The sequence below is a fragment of the Mesoplodon densirostris genome, chromosome 17 (genome assembly GCF_025265405.1).
Source record: "Mesoplodon densirostris isolate mMesDen1 chromosome 17, mMesDen1 primary haplotype, whole genome shotgun sequence".
NCBI lineage: Eukaryota > Metazoa > Chordata > Mammalia > Artiodactyla > Ziphiidae > Mesoplodon > Mesoplodon densirostris.
The window spans coordinates 16,778,217-16,798,683 of record NC_082677.1 but is presented as its reverse complement, the minus strand read 5'-3'; the positions used below and the strand labels follow the sequence as shown (position 1 = coordinate 16,798,683).

Here is a 20,467-nt window from a genome sequence, read left to right as displayed (position 1 = left end):
TGGGGAAAGGAGCTGCCTCTTTGAAAACTTTGGCCCAGAGATCCATGATGGGCCAATTTCCTGGTTTCCTGTACCAAGTGGGATGCTTGCAGCCACCTGGACAGATGCATGGAGAGCCAGGGACAGGCCAGGGGAGGCTGGGAGTGAGTGAGCCTGGACCTTCCGTTCCTTCTGCTCTTGAAGACCAGCAGGGCTGTAATGACCAGCCAACCCGCCCGTGCTGGGAAAGCCAGGCTCCAGAAGGCCCCTAAGGCAGGCCACGGGTATCTTTGGCACTGGCTGGGCACCAGCAGGCAGTGTGCTCCTGGGCCTGACTTCGTGACAATTTCCATTTTTAACTCTACCAGACACCTCCTTCTGCAGTGAAAGCAGACGCCTTCGGGGGAACCCAGCCTGAGCCAGGCTGCAGGGCTGAGGCCATCAGGGCACTGTTCGTTCCCAGAGTCTCTCCCGAAGCAGCCACTGCCCTCTGGGGTTCTCTGTCTCGTAGTGGTCCTCCCCCGGGGCTGCCAGGGGCTCCAGTGCAAAGAGCTCTGCGTCCCCGTCCGTGTCATCCCCCGAGAAGTTGAAGAGGATCTGTCTGGAGCTCACCAGGCTGGAAGGGAGGAATGAGGCAAAGGGTTTAAGTCTGGCTTGGCTGGCCACACGGAGAACGGATGCTCTGATTTGCCATCCTGACGGAGCCCATCGGGTGCTCCCCTAGTCCTGGGCCTCGTGGAGGACAAAGCAGTATCATCGTGGGGGCTGTGGGTGGACCTCAGCTGGACCTCAACGTGGCCTTGGAGGGGAAGGATGGGTGATGAGGGTTGAGTCCTGGTTTTAATATGTCCAGTACATAGTCCATTTTTATGAGAGGAAAAATGCCATTTAGAAAAGCCCTGAGCCCATCAGAGTTGGATGGCTCTTGTAGAAACAGAGGAAGACAGGTGGACGAGCCAAGACAGGCCCTTCTGCTGGGAGAGGTGAGCTCCCTGAAGCATGGCCTAGGGTGGCCAGATCAGGAGCGCACATACTTCTCTGAAGGAGTAAGTCACGGGGATTTGGGGGTTAGAGGTGGCAACTTGTCTTGGGAGAGGAGGATCTGTAGGGAGAGAGGCCAAGAGATGGTGGCAGGAGGGCCAGGTCGGGCCCGGTCAGCGAGATGTTCTCCATCCGAGCCTGGCAATGCCTTTCTCCAGCAGGGCCATCTAATTGGTTCAGTGTTGCTTCCCTCATGGTGCTATGCCCTCCTCAACCCCAAAGTCTCATTAAAAATCTGCAGCACACAGTGTGTCCGTGGCACTTGGGGGAAAGAGGGAAAGAGGATGGACAGAGCATGAGGGCTAAGTGGGCCAGAAAGGGAGAGGCAGGCCCAGAGCTCAAGGTGCAGTTAGGGGTGGGGGCAGTGGTGAACCAAGCTAGAATGTGAATATAAGACTATCAAAAAATGTTTTAAACTAAGACCTCTCCCCCCATACACAAAAGAATGATTTTTCCATGTAAGATGGGGGTTCAGGGCACCTAAGAAGCCACCCAAGAGTCTGGTGCACATGAGAGCCTCTTGGTTATGCTATGTGACCTGAGCACTCACTCTTTTTTGCAGGCTTTGGGCTTAAATTTCAACGTGCTGAAGGCCCCTTCCACAGCCTTGGGCAAGTAAATGGGCCGCCTTTCGAGCCTCTTCTGGGTGCCGAAGGCCCTGCGCTCCGTGCTCCTCCGGAACTGGCCGGCTGTCGTGTGCCCAGCGATGTCCTCGGAGCATCGGCGGGGCACCCGCAGGATCCAGTTGGAGTGCAGGCTGTGCTCCCGGGAGCTGGTGGCCACTGGAAGAGAGAAGCAGGGCCCCCGGGAAAGGAGGACTCACCATGGGGGCGGGGGAGCAGAAGGCCACGGAGAGGACAAATCCAGGTAAGACCCCACAATACATACATACGTAAAAGAGGAAATTCTTAGGAAGGCCCGGAGAGCCAAGCAAAGGGGATGGTTCAACTCTGCAGTTTTCGTTTGGGGAGACAATGGACTAGCGTGTGTCCATTAAAGACAAGCACATAGACCTACATTTACTGACTTGGAAAGACGCCCATGATGTATTGTAAATTGTTAAGTGAAAAGGGTGGATGAAAAATAGCACAGAGATCTTGTTTTTGTTGAAAAAGAGTAATACAGTGAGTCTGTGTGTGTTTAAAGCCTTTTTGAAAGGACATACACCAAACTGTTAACAGTGATTATTAACTCCAGGGGGTAGAATTACAGGTCAAATTCTTTACTTTCTTCTTTATACTTTGGCGTATTGTTTGATTCATTTGATTTACAGTGAACATACGTTACTGTGGCTATCAGAGAAAAAACATAAAGTCATTTCCATTAAAAAAATTATAACTGTGACGATGACACTTGCATCCTCAGTAGATTTCATTGTCCTTTCACCAATGTCTGGATTTCCCAGGCCCGACTCTGAAGGAGAGCGCTGTTCTTTGTCAGGGGCTGCAGTGGGAGAGGGGGGCAGACCAGTTACCCTGCGGGGTACAGTGAGCTTGGGGAGTGGGAATCCCCTCCCGTGAAACTCCACAGAACCCAGTGAGAACCGAAATCTCACAGATACATGTCCATCAGGGCTAGAAAAATAACAAACGCATCACAAGAATGTAATCTTTGAGCATGAAATAAAATATTTAATATTTAGTATTAAAAATTATTTAGTATTGGTACCAAAAGCTGTTGCCTCAATAACCAGGGGCCAGTAACCGCTAAATTAAGTCATCATTAATACACCATGAGGGGCAAGTCGACGATGAGAGAAACTGACAGTTGAGTAATGGAATTTAAAAGTGGGTTCAACTCATGAATGTGGCTGTTGTTTGCTCTCCATCAGAAGACAGCCAGTGATACACCTTGGCAAGGAGAAAAGCACCACCCTCGGCCTTCACCTCACTCCCTCTCCAACAATCCAGACTGGGCTTGAGCAAGCACCCCGGCCCTCTCCTGTCTACACATCCTCGCAGAGTGGTGGCCCATGAGGGCCACAGGGGGAGTGCTGGGGGGAGGGGTGGAGAGGGGTGACAAAGTGGGTGAAGGGTCAGAGTCGGGTCCAGCAGACAGGGCTGCCCAGGGCCAAGTTAGCTCAGGTAGGGTCACAAGCCCAATTTTTAAATATAATTTGTCTATTCCTTCTTTTTTCAATTCTGGTAAAAGACACATAACATAGAATTTACCATGTTGCCATCTTGTAGTGTACATTTCAGTAGTGTTGAGTATATTCACATCATTATGTGACAGATCTCCAGAACTTTTTCATCTTGCAGAACTGAAACTCTAAACAGACTTGTGGTTGCCAAGGGGGATGGAGTGTGGGAGGGATGGATTAGGAGTTTGGGGTTAGCAGATGAAAACTACTACATATAGAATGGATAAACAAGGTCCTACTGTATAGCACACGGAACTATATTCAATAACGTGAGATAAAACAAATAGAAAAGAATATAAAAAGAATGTATACATGTGTATAACTGAACCAGTTTGCTGTACAGCAGAAATTAATACAACATTGTAAATCAACTATATTTTAGTAAAAAATTATTAAATTACATTAAATTCAAAAATCACAACAGCTGTTTAAAAAAAAAAAAAACTGAAACTCTATACCCATTTAACAACTCTCCAACTCATCCCTTTCTTTAATTGTTGCCCTATTGCTTTCCCTCCTGGAGCCTTACAAAATTCCACCCCATCTCTGCTGTGGAAAATGGACCCCAGGGAGGAATTTTTGTCCGAATACAGCCTGAGGATTTAAGGGGTAGCCTGGAGTAGCAGCAGCGGCAGCAGCGATGACAAAAGCCAGGGCCCCAAGGGGTAGAGCAAGCTCAGGGCCAGGTTTCGGCTTGCAGATGTGAGTTTCCATTTAATCAAAGAAAGTCCACTCCAGAGACCCCACTCCACCCACCTCCTGCCACCGGGAAGGCACTCACCATCGAAGTCCACGTCTTTGTTCTGCAGGTCAACCTCAGCAGCCCACGGCCGCTTCTCCGTATCCAGCTCTGCCATGATGGAGTCAAAGAAGGCGATGGCCTCCGCCACATCCGCGCTGAACTGCGAGTGCTTCTTGGGCGTTGCTTTCTGCTAGAGATGAAGGGCGGAGAGGAGAAAGCAGAGCTGCCTGAGCCAGCCTTGGGGCGCCCACACACAAGTGACATGGAAAAGGACCACATGTTGCTGAAACTAAACCAATGTGAAGTTATGAATTTGCAGGTAAATTTGAATAAGTGCCCTTGAAAGGAAGGTAGATACTCCAGATCCACACTTGCTGTAGGTCAATGGATTTCGGATTATCCCCAGGAGGGGGAGTGAAAGGGTGGGTAGATCTGCCTCTGTCTTGGTCAGGGACTGTTATGGACCATTAGGCAAAATAATTTGTCTTTCTTTGGCCTGTTGCCTGCTGATAAACCCAATTAGGAGATTGTACAGTTCCTTAGGTAGACGACGAGATGCTCACAGCAGGTAAGAGGGGACGAGATACGTTGAAAGTAAAATACTCCAGAAGAGTTTTCAGTACCTGAAGTGGCCAAATTTCGGTTCAATCATGGAATAAATTGAAGACAAATTGGTGTGATTGTTTGAACAGTGTAAGGAATAATATTGGGTTGGCCAAAAAGTTTGTTCAGGTTTTTCCGTACATCTTTAGTTTAAAAAAAAAATCTACAGAAAGCCTAACTAGGTTCCAGGTTCTGTCCTGACTCATTCTTCATGATGTTTTCATCACCATCACCATCATCTCCATCACCATCATCACCATCATCATCATCATTCTCTTCACAGCAGCCCACAGTCAGTCACCAGCGACTGGCATCACAGAGGTTCAAGCACCACGGTGGACTTCAATGGAGAACTCATGATGTAGGCACAGAATCAGCATGTGAACTAATAAAAAACTCCCTGAAAAATTAAGGAAATAAGAGAACTCAGGGAGAAAAAAGAAAGACAATATGTGTTAACCTGGGCTATTTGGACCAAATGTAGAGTTCTTTTATTTTTTGTGTGCACTTTGAAAGTGGGATGGTATTAAAAATGAAAGTGATTTAATTACAGATTTGCATGTTAGGAAACTAAAGGATGACATCTTTATATACGCATAAGATTTTGGTTAAATGTATGCATTTTGTACCACTAGGAAGCCACGCGGCTTGCAGGATCTCAGTTCCCCGGACCAGGGAGCGAACCCGTGCCCCCAGCAGTGGAAGCACAGAGTCCTAACCACTGGACCACCAGGGAATTCCCAGGAAACATTTTTAAATAGAGGATTTTTTCCTTTTATACTTGTAAGGAGCATTCTTGGAGAAAAAATGTAGAGAACCACAACATACACTGAACCCTTTCTGTTAAAAGTGGAAAACTATTCACATGTAGTTATCTCACCCCCTTCAAAGAGCCCACTAAAATGAAAGTGGGTGGGGGGAAAGTTGAAACCCAGTGTCAAAGAGAACAAGAGAGAGGTCATCAGTGAGAGAGAGATTTCCGAGAGCTCCTGCCAAATGGAAAGCAGTTGAAGCAGGGGAATTGATGTAATAGAGCAGAGGGACCACCCTCCCAGAGAACCACGGGTGGATGAAGCAGCTCAGAAGGGAGACAGCTTGACCCTTGGAACCAGAAATGCTCCAGACGTGGCAACACCAGGCACACCAAGGGTTGGAATGAAAAACTGAGGGGCTGGTTGAAAGTCTGTATGAGCACAGAAGCCTGGGCCACCAGCATCCTTCCTGCAGGCAGATAACAGGAAGGCTCATATCTGGAGGCAGGTCCAAACGCTTTTATTCTCCCTGTGTTTTCTCTTGCTGTCCCTCTGCCTTGAATGCCTTATCTGGCCAACTCCTATCCAACCATCAGGATGTGGCTGAGACAGCTCTTTCTCCAGGAAGACCACCCTCTCCTGGGCTGTTTCCCTCCTCCAGGCTCCATGGTCCTCAGTACCTAATCTAATTCTACGATGGCACATATTATTTTAGAGAATTTTTTTGTGAAGTGGAAGAGAGAAACAAAGAATCGAGAAAACCACATGTTCTGGACTGAGCCCCAAAGGAAGGTTGAATATTATTTAATAGAATGCAAGGTCTGTAGGTTTTCCCATCTCAAAACCCATCTCCACCTGGAAGGGATATCACTCAGTCCCTAGTAGCAACTGCCATCAGTGTTTGGCTGAATGCAAGAGTCTCAACCTTGCTCATGGGCACCATATTCTTTTCCATCTGGGTCACCCTATAATTTCATCTAAGCTGTTCATTCCTCAGTGTCCCCAGGAAGTAGACTTTGGCCAGAAGCTCAGAGCAGCCTGGATCAATTGCTTTCATTTATTAAAAGGCTTAAAAGAGGGTCTTCCCTGGTGGCGCAGTGGTTGAGAGTCCGCCTGCCGATGCAGGGGACGCAGGTTCGTGACCCGGTCCGGGAAGATCCCACATGCCGCGGAGCAGCTAGGCCCGTGAGCCATGGCCACTGAGCCTGCGCGTCCGGAGCCTGTGCTCCACAATGGGAGAGGCCACAACAGTGAGAGGCCCGTGTACCGCAAAAAAAAAAAAAAAAGGCTTAAAAGAGAGTCAACTTTGGTGTCTTAACTATTAAAGGCTAAGAAAACAGCAACGAGCACACTGCCAGTAGTTAGGTTAACACAAGCCCTTGACTGTGGCCTCTTGTGAATATCCCCAATCTCCTCAAGAATTATCCTCCAAGGATAATATTTACAAAATAAAAAAATAAATTACCAGCATATACATCACCACCTCAGCCATTGTACTCTCTGCCCATCAAAACTAATGGACAAAGACCCTTTCAGCTGCACATTTCGTTGGTTATTCCAAATATTCAAACATGTTTCTTGTTTGTAAAATTTCAAGCTTGGGGACTCAACACTCCCGCACAGCTCACCCTCTCTGCTGTGCTTAGCAGTGATTGCCTTCCTGGGCACAGCCACAGACACTGACAGATAAGCTCCTTGGCCAGCACTTAAGAGTCTGCTCTGTGGGGCCTCACATCCGGGGCTCTGCTGGACCATTCAGTACATTATCACCGTTATAAAGCTTGTTTCTGTTAAAAGAGCTTTTGGATCCTGGTGTGGCTGGAGAGTGAGACATTGGTGACATTATTTGTGGCCGACCCCTATGTACCTGTGTGACCAAGTCTCATCCCCAAAGAGAGCTTTCCCCAACTTGCCTCAATTACCATCATCAGTTTCACCCAAGGCCTTCATGGAATGAGGGAGGAACATAAATAAATGAAAATGAAGAAACAATTGCTTTCCTTCCTTCCTTAGCTCTGCCTTCCTTCCCTGCAAATGAAAGCACCACCCCTGAAGGAGTCTGAGGACCCATTTGGGGGTGATGATGGTTATGAATGGTTATGACTCCCCCCTCATCTCTGTCCGGGCGGTTCTCACAGTGGAGCCCAATCCCAGCTGGAAGTTGGACCCTCAATGGATGCTCTTAAAGTATCTCTACACTGGCCCTTTCCCAGATCAATTAATTTAGATAACCAGGTGATTCTAATACAGAGCAGTTGAGACCCTCTGCTGTCTAAGGATCCAGGCATAGGGCAGGGAGCAAGAGGGCCCGCGCTCCCCACCTCGGGGTCTGGTTTAGGATGAAAACCTTAAATACCAGTCTCATGCCCTGAATTTGCAAGAGCAGACAGGAGTGTCTCCATGAAGACAAGGACACAAGGGACAGGACCCAAGGGGATAGGACACAGGTCAATGAAGAAAGAGGACAAAGCGCCTGGATTACAGGGCCCGGACCCTTACGTCCCTGTGTATTTCCCATTGCTCAGCACATAGAGACCAGGTAAAGGGACCCCACCCCCACCCTGCCCCATCCCTTTACTAGCTATAGGTATGAGGGCATCCCACTCATAGGCATGCACCTACCTTTCCCACCCAGTCCCCAAACGTGACCTAAATCACCTCCTGGCTTGGGGGCGGAGAGCAATTTCCTCTGCTTGTATTCATGCAGTTTTGTTTGCATCCTGAGTGTAATGTTTGGTATTCATCTCTGCTAGTCTTCATTTTGACTAGACATCAAGTTTTTTGTTTCTCTCTCCATCATTTCTTTTTAAAAACACAAGCAAATGTGTATTAACCCACTCTTTAAGAAAACAAAAGGTAGCGTACAATATCCCCCTGTGAATTGCTTTCTTCACTTGGTGTATCCTAAGAATAACTTCACAGCAGCAGAGATCCTCCTCTTCCCCTTGAATAGCTGCACAGTTCTCCACTACACAGACACACTGTAGGAAGGAACTACAGTCCCCTATTGTTAGAGCTTCGGGTTGTTTGAAATCTTTTGCTGTTTCAATTAGTGCTTACACATACATCATTTTGCACTTTGCCAATAATACCCTAGTATAGGCTTCTAATTGTAAAGATTCAGCTCGTTTTACAGAGAGAACGGTAAGCATCAGGTGATCTGGCAGGTCAGTTAAAATCTATTGTACTTTATAAAGTATACTTTTAAATGTCTCCAGATGAATTTTGTGATGATTTATCTGAGTACCAATGAAACTGTGGGTAATCATCAGTTAAATCCATTTCACCTGTAACCTGTCTTCCCGCATCAAGGTTGTTTTCATTGTTGCTACAAGACTTGCCTGTCCTCCAAGAAGCATGGAGCCTAAACAAGGTGTTTGCCTGAGTTGTTTTCTTGGCATCACCTGTGTCTAGTTGCAGCTGAGCCAGTTAAGGCCTGGAAAGGACTACCAACCCTCCAACCGGGCATGCGCGAGTCTGCTCCGTGCCGTTTTGACGTCAGAGGGCTGAGAACTCCGCCCTCAGATGGTGCTGGGTGCCTCCATTTTTGGACGTGCAGAGGCCTGTAGGCTAGTTACACCTGCACAGAACAACAGTTACCCCACCTTTTCCTTAGTTCCCCACACCCCAGACCGCCCTGCTTCTTTTTTGTTGTTGTTGTACGGGGGCCTCTCACTGTTGCGGCCTCTCCCGTTGCGGAGCACAGGCTCCGGACGCGCAGGCTCAGCGGCCATGGCTCACGGGCCCAGCCGCTCCACGGCATGTGGGATCTTCCCGGACCGGGGCACGAACCCGTGTTCCCTGCATCGGCAGGCGGACTCTCAACCACTGCGCCACCAGGGAAGACCCGCCCTGCTTCTTTGTCGCACAGGTACCTGAGCCCCCTTGCCTTCCAGGAGGTGGATTTGAATTTGTTCTCCTGTCTCCTCGTTTGGCTGCCTTGTGAATAAACCCTCTCTTTGCTGCAAATCTCGGCATCTCAGCGTTCGGGCTTGCTGTGAATCAGGCAAACAAGCCTGGTTTGGTGACACCAAGGCTAACCTACAAGTCCAGGCTCCCTGGACCTTTTCAAGTCCTAGTTTAAACTCAGGCTGATTCTGGCTTTTCCTGCCTTTCCCGCAGCTTCCATGGGACTTTCTGGCCTCTACTACGACCTTCTCTTGGTCTCCAGCCAAGACAACTAGCATAAGAGCTGCACAACTGAGGCTCAGGGTTCAGGGCTCAGGCTAACATCACAGAAAATCTACTTTACCAAGCAGGGGTTGCACAAAATGGGACGTCAGTTATCAACACCCCTGGGTGAGACCCAAATAGTTCTCCCTCTCTGAACTCAGAACTCTAAATAAAAGTGGACTGCCTCGTCCCGCGCCCCCCCCGCCCCCCCACCCCCCATCCCCCATCTTGACTTTTTCTAGCCCAGAACTGAACTACTTTGGAAAGGCTGCGTGTAATGCAGGCTGCTTCCTGTGGCACCTGCTCAGACCTGGGTTTCGCAGGGCTCATGTTCCTTTGCCAGCAGCCCTTTCGCAGCCCCAGGGGAAGACGCTTTCTCTGAAAGCCATCTGTACTGCGTTGCCGACTCCCCTTTAACCTTCAGTGGCCTTAAGGTTATCATTTTCCAAGCCTCCCCGTCCCAACCCCTCACAACAGGCCTGGGTCTTGGATTACTTTCCCCAGATAGAACACTTGCATCTTTCCAAACCAAACTCCACCGTATTTCTCATTTTAATTTTTGAGTCCCCCGCGGCAGTTTATTTATCTGCATTTCGTATCACCTCCCATCCTGCCTGGTTTCACCTGCCCTTGGGGTACTTGAGCTTCTCCAATCTGTTTACTTTCTTCTGGGATCTGTCAGTATTTGTCTGAAAGAGATCCGGATGCTACAAAATGAACTTCCAGTTGTAAACAGAAGTATTTTGTCAGAGGTTAGGGTAGGGGGACATTCTAAAGCCACCCGACGTCAAGAGGACCATCACGAAACATCTAGCCCCCTCCTCCCCTCCTCCTCCTGGCATCACTCCCCACCACCTCTTCGGAGGGCCACTCACGTGGCACCTCCTTTCCGAAGCTTTCACTCATTGCAGCAGACAGACCCACACACGTCTTTTCTATGCTCATATTCTGCCTTGTGTGGGCAGCAACGTTGTATTATACCCTCAGAGCCCCGCACTAGACCCGTGATCCTTAACCTCGTCTATGAAATAGCTTTGGCAAATAGCACTCACAGATAAGACTGTCTTTGGATACAAGCTCACTGCCAGCCACTACCTACGTGAGACAAGTCGTCGGATATACCCAACTTGCAACATTCTTGTTGTAATTCTACCTGCTTCTCTTCCAACACACCAGTGTGGTTCAGGCAGTGATGCTGAGAGTTGCAGCTTCAGGGGCTGCGTCAGGGCAGGCGGACTGGCTTTCCATCTATGAATGTGGAACACCTATTTCAATGCCTGACACGGAGTAATTTGTTGAATGAATGAATGTATGCTATATACATGCCATTATCATATGTTTATATTCTACAACCAGTTTGCATGTTGCTAATGTATACTTTTGGATTTAACTTAGCAAATTTTGAGAACTCTGTGCTCCTTATTTTTATGGAGTCTTATAATACTTTCTTGAGCTAATCGTACCTGGAAATCAAAATGTCAGTTCATTGTGATGAAATTTCCAGGATCAAATGTGGGACTGGTCTGTACTGGAGAGATCATTTTCCCTTGGATCAATCAGCTGGGTGAAATGAAATGCAAAACAGCTCAAATGTATCCACAAGCAATTTAATGTCCTCAAAAGAAGCTTTTCAGGATAAACCTTAAAAGCTTTAATACATCCTCTTTCCTTCTGCCATCCTTGAAATGGCTATTCAAGATCAAGTCCAAAGCAATACTTATCTTTTTTTTTTTTTTTTTTGGCTGTGCCAGGACTTAGTTGCGGCATGCATGCAGGATCTAGTTCCCTGATCAGGGATTGAACCTGGGCCCCCTGTACTGGGAGTGCAGAGTCTTAGCCACTGGACCACCAGGTAAGTCCCATCTTATCCCTTTTATAATACATCACCTAAGGAAATGTGTACCCATCATTGAATAGGGGTTTGTGATAAAAGAATACGAGCTTAAGAAATGAGAACTGTAAATCTGAGGTACAAATAACTTGGGAAAAGGTATAATCACTGAAATTTAAATACATATGTACACATACCCACATCCAAATTTTCAATAGATACGCTAATGGTAGACTTGTCAGAGCTGAAGGGAAAAAATAGTGATATAGACAATAGAGCTGAGAAAATCAGCCCAAAGAGATAAAAAGAAAGGACAATGTTTGTCACACTCTGTAGTATAACTAAACTTGGGTAGTACCTCTCGTAGCTAAACATTACAATCATTTTGGAATCGTAGCTGCGCGTCTTTTGTCTTTGGTATTAGAGGTTTCAGACTCACAGTGTGAGGCTTAGTCTTTTTTTTCCCACTTTATAATCTGAAGGCTGTTGTTTCCTTTGCTAGGACCTGGTAACTCCTCCCCTTAAATGTCACCTAAGTGACCATTTCACTTTAGTTCAACACTGGGTGAAGGTTTTCTGCTCACATTTATCAAACTGTTCGAAGCCTAACTAATAGAACTGAATTAATATGCTTGAAACATAGTATAAAAATCTTCACGCCTGATACGTGAAACATCACAATCCAATGAGAGAAGGGGTGGATTTGTCCATAAATGGTGTTGAAACTTTTCTATTTGGGAAAATTTCAAGTTGGACTCTCACATCCCACTACATGTAAAAATAAATTGCTGAATAGATAAGAGGGTTGGGTTTTTTTAAATGGAACTATAAAAAAAGGAGAAAAATGGCAAATATGCAACTGACCTTGAGCCATAGAAGGACTTTCTAAGCATGAAGCAAAGAAGTATCAAAGACAACAATCTACATATTTGACTACATAAAAATCAATAGTATTTGTAATGATAAAATTGTACTCTTAAGTAAAATTAAAAGATGGGCTTCCCTGGTGGCGCAGTGGCTGAGAGTCCACCTGCCGATGCAGGGGACACAGGTTCGTGCCCTGGTCCGGGAAGATCCCACATGCCGCGGAGCGGCTAGGCCCGTGAGCCATGGCCGCTGAGCCTGCGCGTCCGGAGCCTGTGCTCTGCAACGGGAGAGGCCACAACAGTGAGAGGCCTGCGTACCGCAAAAAAAAAAAAAAGATACATAACTTTGAGAAAATATTTTTAAGACATGTGGCAGACAGTGTACTCACATCCTTAATACGAGTCCAGATAAATAAATAAAAATATTTAGTAGAGCCAAAAAATGTATAAAGACATGAATGGGCAATCCATTAAACAAGAAGTACACATTGGTTTGATAAAATAAAAGGGTCATTCTTTGCTTAAGCAATAATCCAAAAAAAGTACATAAAACAATGCAGTTAATCTATTATTATCAGTAAACTTTAAAAATTAATGACACTACTTGGTGCTGATAAAATGCAATAAGAAGGGCTTTCTAACTCACTGTTGATAAAAGTGTAAATTATAAAATATTTCTGGAAAACAATATGTAGAAGAATCTTTAAAATGAACGGCCTTTCACCTTTGGCCCATTAATCACACTTTTAGGAATCACTGCTAAAAAATGCCTTGTAGACAGAGTAAGATGAATTTACTTATAATGTTTAACAATTGTTTAAAGAATGTGAGTTGTTAAATTTTTTGCCATTAATACTTTCAGTTTTCAAAAACTAGTTAATGAGATAGAAAAGAACCCAAAATATAAATTATAAAAAAAGCATATGGTATGAGCCAAATTTAGTAAATTTATACATATACACACTTTAGGGTTGCCAAATTTAGCAAATAAAAATATAGAATGGCAGTTAAATTTCAATTTTATATAAACAGTGAATAAATTTTTAGTATAAATAGATACCAAATATTATATGGACATAATTATACTACAAAAATCTATCGTTTATCTGAAATCCAAATTTAAATAGGCATCCTTTATTTTACCTGGCAGCCCTAATATAACATATCTGCAACTATACAAGAAATAAATGATTGAAAGAAAATATACTTAAATATTTTATAGTGATTGTCTCTGGATTATAGGAGATAGGATTCTAGATCATTTTTATTTTCTTCCTTACACTTTTCTGTGTTTTATAAATTTCATTTAATGAGCAAATATAACTTAATAATCGGAAATAAATGTTTACCTAAAAAAGTGTCTTTTTGATGGTAAACTCTGATCCATTACATGTGGGATGTTTTAATTATTAAGATCATTCCATATGAATATCCCCAAACTATATTCTACTCCATTAAAAACAAGATAATTTTCCACTCACTCAAAACCACAGACCTATTACTTTTCCAGGTCTTCATCAAACTTTGTAAAGTTCCATTCTTAAATTGGAGCTTCTCGGGTTATTAGTTTATTGAGCATCTACTATATGCCTGGAGCTGCACTAGAGGTTGGAGATAAAAAGAGAAATAAGACATGGTGGCCCCACTCAATGAGCTCACGGCCAGTAGCAGGCACAGCAAATGAACAGACAGTTATGGTGCTGTGTGCTGACTGCTGGGTGCTGAGTGCTGAGATAAGGGTCACACCCAGAGAGGGGGGACATCCACTGCATTAGATTGTGGACATGAGAAATGGCTTCCTGGGGCAGTGCTTTCTTTGCTTTCTTTGCTCTCTTAAAAGACAAGAAGTTAGCCAGGTGGGCGGGGTGTGGTAGAGAGGAAAAAGCCGAAGTACTGTACTGTTTCTAGGCTGAGCAAATGGCACATGTCTGGGAGGTAGATTGGGGAATATAATTACCTGTCTTGTGGTCTGACTGAGAGGGACTGCAGGAATTGGATGCTGTGTTATCGATGATTATTTTACCGTCTGCCATCTTCTGGAGAGCGCTGCCAAGCATAATAGAATAGTCTTTGCAGCTCATATTGAATGTTCACTGCCCTTCAACTCTGCCAACCAGATACAGGCCAAGTGATAGAGACCTCCAGTAACTGATGCTCACAGAAAACCTGCACTTTGATATCCCTGTGTTTGCAGAGAGTCCCCCCAACAGATCTGAAAAATAAATCCCAGTGGTATGGAACAGATTCAGAACCTTCTTCCCATTGCATATGCAATTTATATATGGAATCTTTTTAGATGAATTGGATTCAGATCTTTCTACCACAGAGGAGAAAAAAAATCTATTTGCTGTTGACTTGGTCTTATTTCATGAACCAGGATTGAATGGCCAATGATAGAAAATTGGTTCTGAAAGTTAACTATTATCAGAACAAAACTACTTGAAACAAAAATCAATCACTTTTGGCAGGCATTCTCCAGAATTCCACTGGTTCTGTTTAAATCATTCTTGTAGCAGGTGAATTCTTTAGTTGGAGCGGGGTGGGAGGGGGGTTGGTGCTGGGAGGGGTGTGCATTTTGCAGCTGGTTCATCCAGGCAGACATATCAGGGATCGAAGCTGCTCAGAACTCTTATGATTCACAGGTGAATTAATGAAATTTCTTCTGGCTGTGGTGGGTGACCAGGAACCCTGGCTTTGGCAAATGTCAGCCCACATCTTCTGGGGAGAGTTCCTTGGGGCACTGCAGCCAACCCCAAACTGCCTCTCTGGTAGCACAGACACTGTAGTCCACCCAGGTCCACTTAGGTGGCCCAGTTCTCACAGAGGGTTGCTGGCTGTTTACCTGTTCATCTGGCTTTAAAACCGTGGGGAGCTATCCTCAGTGAGGACCCCAAATGCTGGTGAGCACTCCGGGCAAAGTCAGAGCATAATCTCAAACTTTTCCTCCTCACGTCCCATCAAAACCCAAGCTCATGGACCATAAAAAGGAAGGAAGTTCTGACACAGGCTACAACATGGATGAACCTTGAAAACATTATGCTAAGGGAAAGAAGCCAGTCACAGTACGACAGATACTGTATGATTCCAATTCTATGAGGTTCTTAGAACAGGCAAATTCATAGAGACAGAAAGTAGAATACAGGTTTCCAGGAGTTGGGAGAAGGGGAAATGGGGAGCCACTGTCTTCTGTCTAGGATGATGAAAACGTTCTGGGAATGGATGTAGTGGGCTATACAACACTGTCCTTAATGTCAGTGAATTGTACACTGACATTATCATTGAAAAAATGGTTCAAATGGTAAATTTTAAATTTTTATGAGTATTTTATTTAAGAGGATATTATATTTTAAGAAATAAAAGATCATTGTCAAACCTTTTATAAAAACACTCTCCTGGGCTGCCTGGTGGCGCAGTGGTTGAGAGTCTGCCTGCCGATGCAGGGGACACAGGTTCGTGCCCCGGTCCGGGAAGATCCCACATGCTGCAGAGCGGCTGGGCCCGTGAGCCATGGCCGCTGGGCCTGCGCGTCTGGAGCCTGTGCTCCGCAACGGGAAAGGCCACAACAGTGAGAGGCCCGCGTACCGCAAAAAAAAAAAAAAAAAAACAAACACCCTCCTGATTCCTAAATGAAGTGTTTTTAGAGCCTCCATGACCTCTTAAGGAATTCATTTTCTAGTGTTCTACTAATATACTTTCAAAAAGTGTTCTAAAAATATATTAATTAGGGCTTAATAGACTTTTGGATGAATTGTTATGGGTTTATATAAATGATCATTTGGAAAAGCTCGCAGAAAGCTCTGATCTAAAGAACTCTGATTATTGTCTGGCACTTAACCATTTGAAAGGTGTCCAGCGTTACACATTTTTCTTTAAAAGAAATTTATGTAGGGCTTCCCTGGTGGCGCAGTGGTTGGGAATCCACCTGCCAATGCAAGGGACACAGGTTGGAGCCCTGGTCCAGGAAGATCCCACATGCTGAGGAGCAACTAAGCCTGTGCACCACGACTGCTGAGCCTGCACTCTAGAGCCCTTGAGCCACAACTACTGAGCCCGTGTGCCACAACTACTGAGCCCGCGCTCTAGAGCCCTTGAGCCACAACTACTGAGCCCGTGTGCCACAACTACTGAGCCTGCCCTCTAGAGCCCTTGAGCCACAACTACTGAGCCCGTGTGCCACAACTACTGAGCCCGCGCTCTAGAGCCCTTGAGCCACAACTACTGAGCCCGTGTGCCACAACTACTGAAGCCCACGCACCTAGAGCCCGTACTGAGCAACAAGAGAAACCACCACAATGAGAAGCCTGCACACCGCAATGAAGAGTAGCCCCCGCTCGCCGCAACTAGAGAAAGCCCGTGCACATCAACGAAGATGCAAGGCAGCCAAAAATAAATAAATTTATTTAAAAAAACAAATAAGGTCACTTTCTGAGGACTGAGTGTTAGGACTTAAATATAGGATTTGGGGGAGACAAGATTCAGCACATAACAGGGGGTCAAGGGAAAAGAACAGAGTTTGCCCTAAATCTGAACATCAGCAAGTATTTTCTACCAATGCAGGAAGGTGATGACATTCCTGAAGGAAGGGCCTCTCTGGATCCCCTGCCCCTGCCATGCACAGAGAGCCAGGAAGGCCACCTTGCTAGCCATGGAGACCGCACCCACCGTTTCTCAGGCACGCCCAGCAGACAGCTATTTCTTTGGGAGCAGTAGGGAAGGAGAGCAGCTTGTCTCCAGGCTTCCGTACACCTCCTGCACCATAAATTTCAGAGCAGTGAACACTGGACTCCCTAGTATGTGCCAGGTCCTGTCACAGGCCAGATCTTGCTTCCTCCTCACAAGGTATATTCTTATTTCCGTTTGTATGCTCCAGAAATAGAGGCCCAGAGAGAGAAACTTAACCTGACAAAGGCACACAGCTGCCAAATACAGACCTAAAATTCAGGCCTTGATCTGACTAACTTCAAAGCCATTTTAAAACTCTTTCCTGACTTATTTCACTAAGCATAATATTTTCTAGGTCCATCCACATTGTTGCAAATGGCAGTATTTCATTCTTTTTATGGCTGAGTAATATTCCATTATATATATCTCATATCTTCTTTATCCACTCATCTGTTGATGGACACTTGGGTTGCTTCCATGTCTTGGCTGTTGTAAATAATGCTGCTATAAACAATGGTGTGCATGTATCTTTTCGAATTAGTGTTTTCGTGTTTTTCAGATATATGCCCAGGAGTTGGCTTGTTGGATCATTAGGTAGTTCTATTTTTAGTTTTTTTAGGAACCTCCAAACTGTTTTCCACAGTGGCTGCACCAATTTACATTCCTACCAATGGTGTAGGAGGGGTCCCTTTTCTCCTAGAGAATACCACACTTAGTGAAATAAATCAGACAAAGAAAGACAAATACTATATGCTATCACTTAATATGTGGAATCTAAAAAATAATACAAATGAATGTATATGCTAAACAGAAACATACTCACAGATACAGAAAACAAATTTATGGTTACCAAAGGGGAGAGGGAAGAGGGGAGAGACAGACTACGATACATAAAATGGATATGCAACAAGAATTTACTGTGTAGCACAGGGAATTATACCTATTATCTCATGATAATCTATAATGGGATATAATCTGCAAAAATACCGAATCACTATAGTGTATACCTGAAACAAACACACTATTGTAAATCAACTATACTTCAAATAAGAACAAACAAACATAAAACCTCTCTCCTGGTTACACCGTGGTAAGAGACATCTCCTGAGGAAGTCTCTACCCTGCATCATGCCTGGGCCCTCTTCACAGCCATCCCTACAGGGCCAGAGCTGGTGTTCTACCTTTGACCCCTCCCTCTGTCTTCAGATGCTGAACTAGGAATGGAGCTGGGAGGAAGAGCGCTAGGTTCTACCAAGAAAGGACTCCATCTTGCAGGAAAATGTAGTGCCTGGTGGGAATCTAACCAGAACCGAGAACCCCAGGATGCTCAAGCTGGAAGTCCAGAAATCACGGCAACCCCCTCTGTCATCGGAGGTGGCCCCGAAGGAGGGGGGGCTGGCCCACAAATCCACAGCTGGTTGGTCACAGGGACAGTACTGGAACCGAAGAGTGAGACACTTTGTATCGGCCCCAACCCTGCCCTACTTCTGGAGTTCAAATGGTTATTTAAACTGCTCCCGCCTGGGATAAAATGCAGACAGTTGAAACCAGTTGGGTGAGGCCAAGCCCTAGAGATCTGATAACAGGCCAGTAGGTCACTCAGTGTAAATGGGACTTGCAGGCCTGCAGGACACTCGGGGCGGGGGGGCATTGCTGGGCCACACAGGCCTGCTCTGAACACCTTAGAGCCCAGTCATCAGGAGAACAATTGATGGCAATTTAAAAATAGCCTCAAACTTCATTTTTTTCTTTTTAATTGAGGAAACAAAGGAATAAGTAACAGTGAGTTGGGGATCTTAGCAAAATCAGGTCACTGAGCCTCAGCTTGCTCTTCTGCGATACAGAGGGACTTTCTCCCCCCTTCCCTTATGGCATTATTCATTATTGGAATTATCTCAAGAAAAGGTAATGTGGGGCTTCCCTGGTGGCGCAGTGGTTGAGAGTCCGTCTGCCGATGCAAGGGACACAGGTTCGTGCCCCGGTCTGGGAAGATCCCACATGCCGCGGAGTGGCTGGGCCCGTGAGCCACGGCCGCTGAGCCTGCGCGTCCGGAGCCTGTGCTCCGCAACGGGAGAGGCCACAACAGTGAGAGGCCCGCGTACCGCAAAAAAAAAAAAAAAAAAAAAGAAAAAGAAAAAAAAAAAAGAAAGAAAAGAAAAGGTAATGTGTACAAACCCTGTAATAAGTATGAGATAAAGGCAAGTTCTTTCTTTCACTCATTTCCTGCTCTGTCTGCCTGGGCTGGACACCTCCAGTGCCCAGCAAAGTTGTCATTCAATCTCCTTCGACTCACAGACTCTGAGGCTGTGCCCGAGTCCCCCCAATACTCGGGCTCACGGAACAGACAGAGCAAATCCTCCAAATGTTCACTTTTCACTGGGATGTTTAGATGTGACTGTAATAAGAAAAATAACAAAAACTTGCTGGGAAGTCATGTGCTGTCACTCAAATGTCATACAAGCATTCTCTCGCCCAGGAAGTGGGCAGGAAGTGACAGATGTGCCCTGCAAACCGTCTGTCTGACACCAAGCCCGAGTCCTCCCCACAGGCTGCTACGTGGATGCCAGAAGCTGCTCCTTCCCGTGGTCTCCGCGTGAAAACTCAGCATGGGACCAGCCATCCTTCCCAGGCTGGCGAGACGGCGATGGAGAGTGTCAGCCCAAAGGCGCAGATTAATTACGCTGCGCGTGGATGATCCAGGGCTGCAGCCCGCGTCAGAGGCTCTCGGAAAAGCGCTCACGTCAACTGTACTTCTCGGCGGCGACACTTACCTTTATTTCTTTGGAGGCGGACTTCTTTCCTCCCCTGGAGGATTTCGAGGAGGTGGAGGAGATGCCCGGCGTGCGGCTGGGCTTCAGGTCGCTGAGGCTGCTCAGGTACTTTTTGCGCAAGGCCAGCAGCTCCTGTAAGTACTGAAGGCAGTCCTGGGTGCGCGAGTACATCCACGCCCGGTCCCCCTCCTGCTGCAGGTAGTACAGGCTGGTGTCCATGCTGCTGGCGCTTTTGTATTTCTTTAAGGACTCGCTGAACTTCTCCCCGTGGTCCCCGACCACGTACATGGAGCTGCTGCGGATCAGCCTCACCGCGGGGCTGGCACAGTCGTAGTAAGGGCTCTCGGCCACCTCCGCCTTCCTCTGCGGCCCGGAGTGAAAGATGGAGTGGAGCTTTCTGAGCATGGTGCTCGGTTTCTCTCTGTGGGTGCCTTCCAGCTGCCTGCGCGGCGCCACTTGATCTAGCTGGGGGCCCAGGAGCCAAGGTGCAGGCCTCCTGCCATCTGTCTTCCTGGAGGCCTCTGATTCTTGGAATCCCAGCGAGTGTGGGCTTGGTCAGGCGGGCGACCTGGGCATCTCTCATGGGGGGGACCTTACATCCAATAACCAAAATGCCATAAACCACCTGAGGATGTGAGGGAGTGTGCTGTGAGCTTAAAAGCAAGCTCCCTGGCTGGCTTTATGCACCATTTGGTGCGCATACCTTCCACGCTCTTCCATCCAAGGCCCCAGCTGGATGCAGAACACGTGACATTGCGTTTCCTGCTCAGCTATTTTCTTTCTTTTTCCTTTTTCATTTCTGGATGTGGTCTCCCTCGATTTGACTTGATCGTGGTGTGGATTTTTACGTTTCCACCTCGGTTGATCTGGCCCTGGTCCTGAATCCCTGTCTCCAAAATGAAAT

General features: G+C 46.3%; 1 protein-coding gene across 1 annotated transcript; it reads right to left on the bottom strand.

Annotated features, from left to right (window-relative positions):
- Positions 1 to 420: 420 nt before the first annotated feature.
- On the bottom strand, positions 421 to 19,968 carry C17H13orf42 (chromosome 17 C13orf42 homolog). Its single transcript, XM_060079935.1, has 4 exons — positions 19,564 to 19,968; positions 3,945 to 4,092; positions 1,571 to 1,802; positions 421 to 595 (listed from the first exon to the last, which is right to left on the bottom strand). The coding sequence occupies exons 1-4, from the start codon at positions 19,966 to 19,968 to the stop codon at positions 421 to 423; spliced, it is 960 nt and encodes a 319-aa protein (XP_059935918.1).
- Between the last annotated feature and the right edge of the window lie 499 nt (positions 19,969 to 20,467).

Excerpts from the sequence above, each read along its gene's own strand:
- C17H13orf42 (XM_060079935.1), bottom strand. The coding sequence starts at position 19,968 with ATGCTCAGAAAGCTCCACTCCATCTTTCACTCCGGGCCGCAGAGGAAG. Across the intron at positions 1,803-3,944 it reads CAAAGACGTGGACTTCGATG|TGGCCACCAGCTCCCGGGAG; the intron begins GTGAGTGCCTTC and ends TCTCTCTTCCAG. Across the intron at positions 596-1,570 it reads CCCAAAGCCTGCAAAAAAGA|CCTGGTGAGCTCCAGACAGA; the intron begins GTGAGTGCTCAG and ends CCTCCCTTCCAG.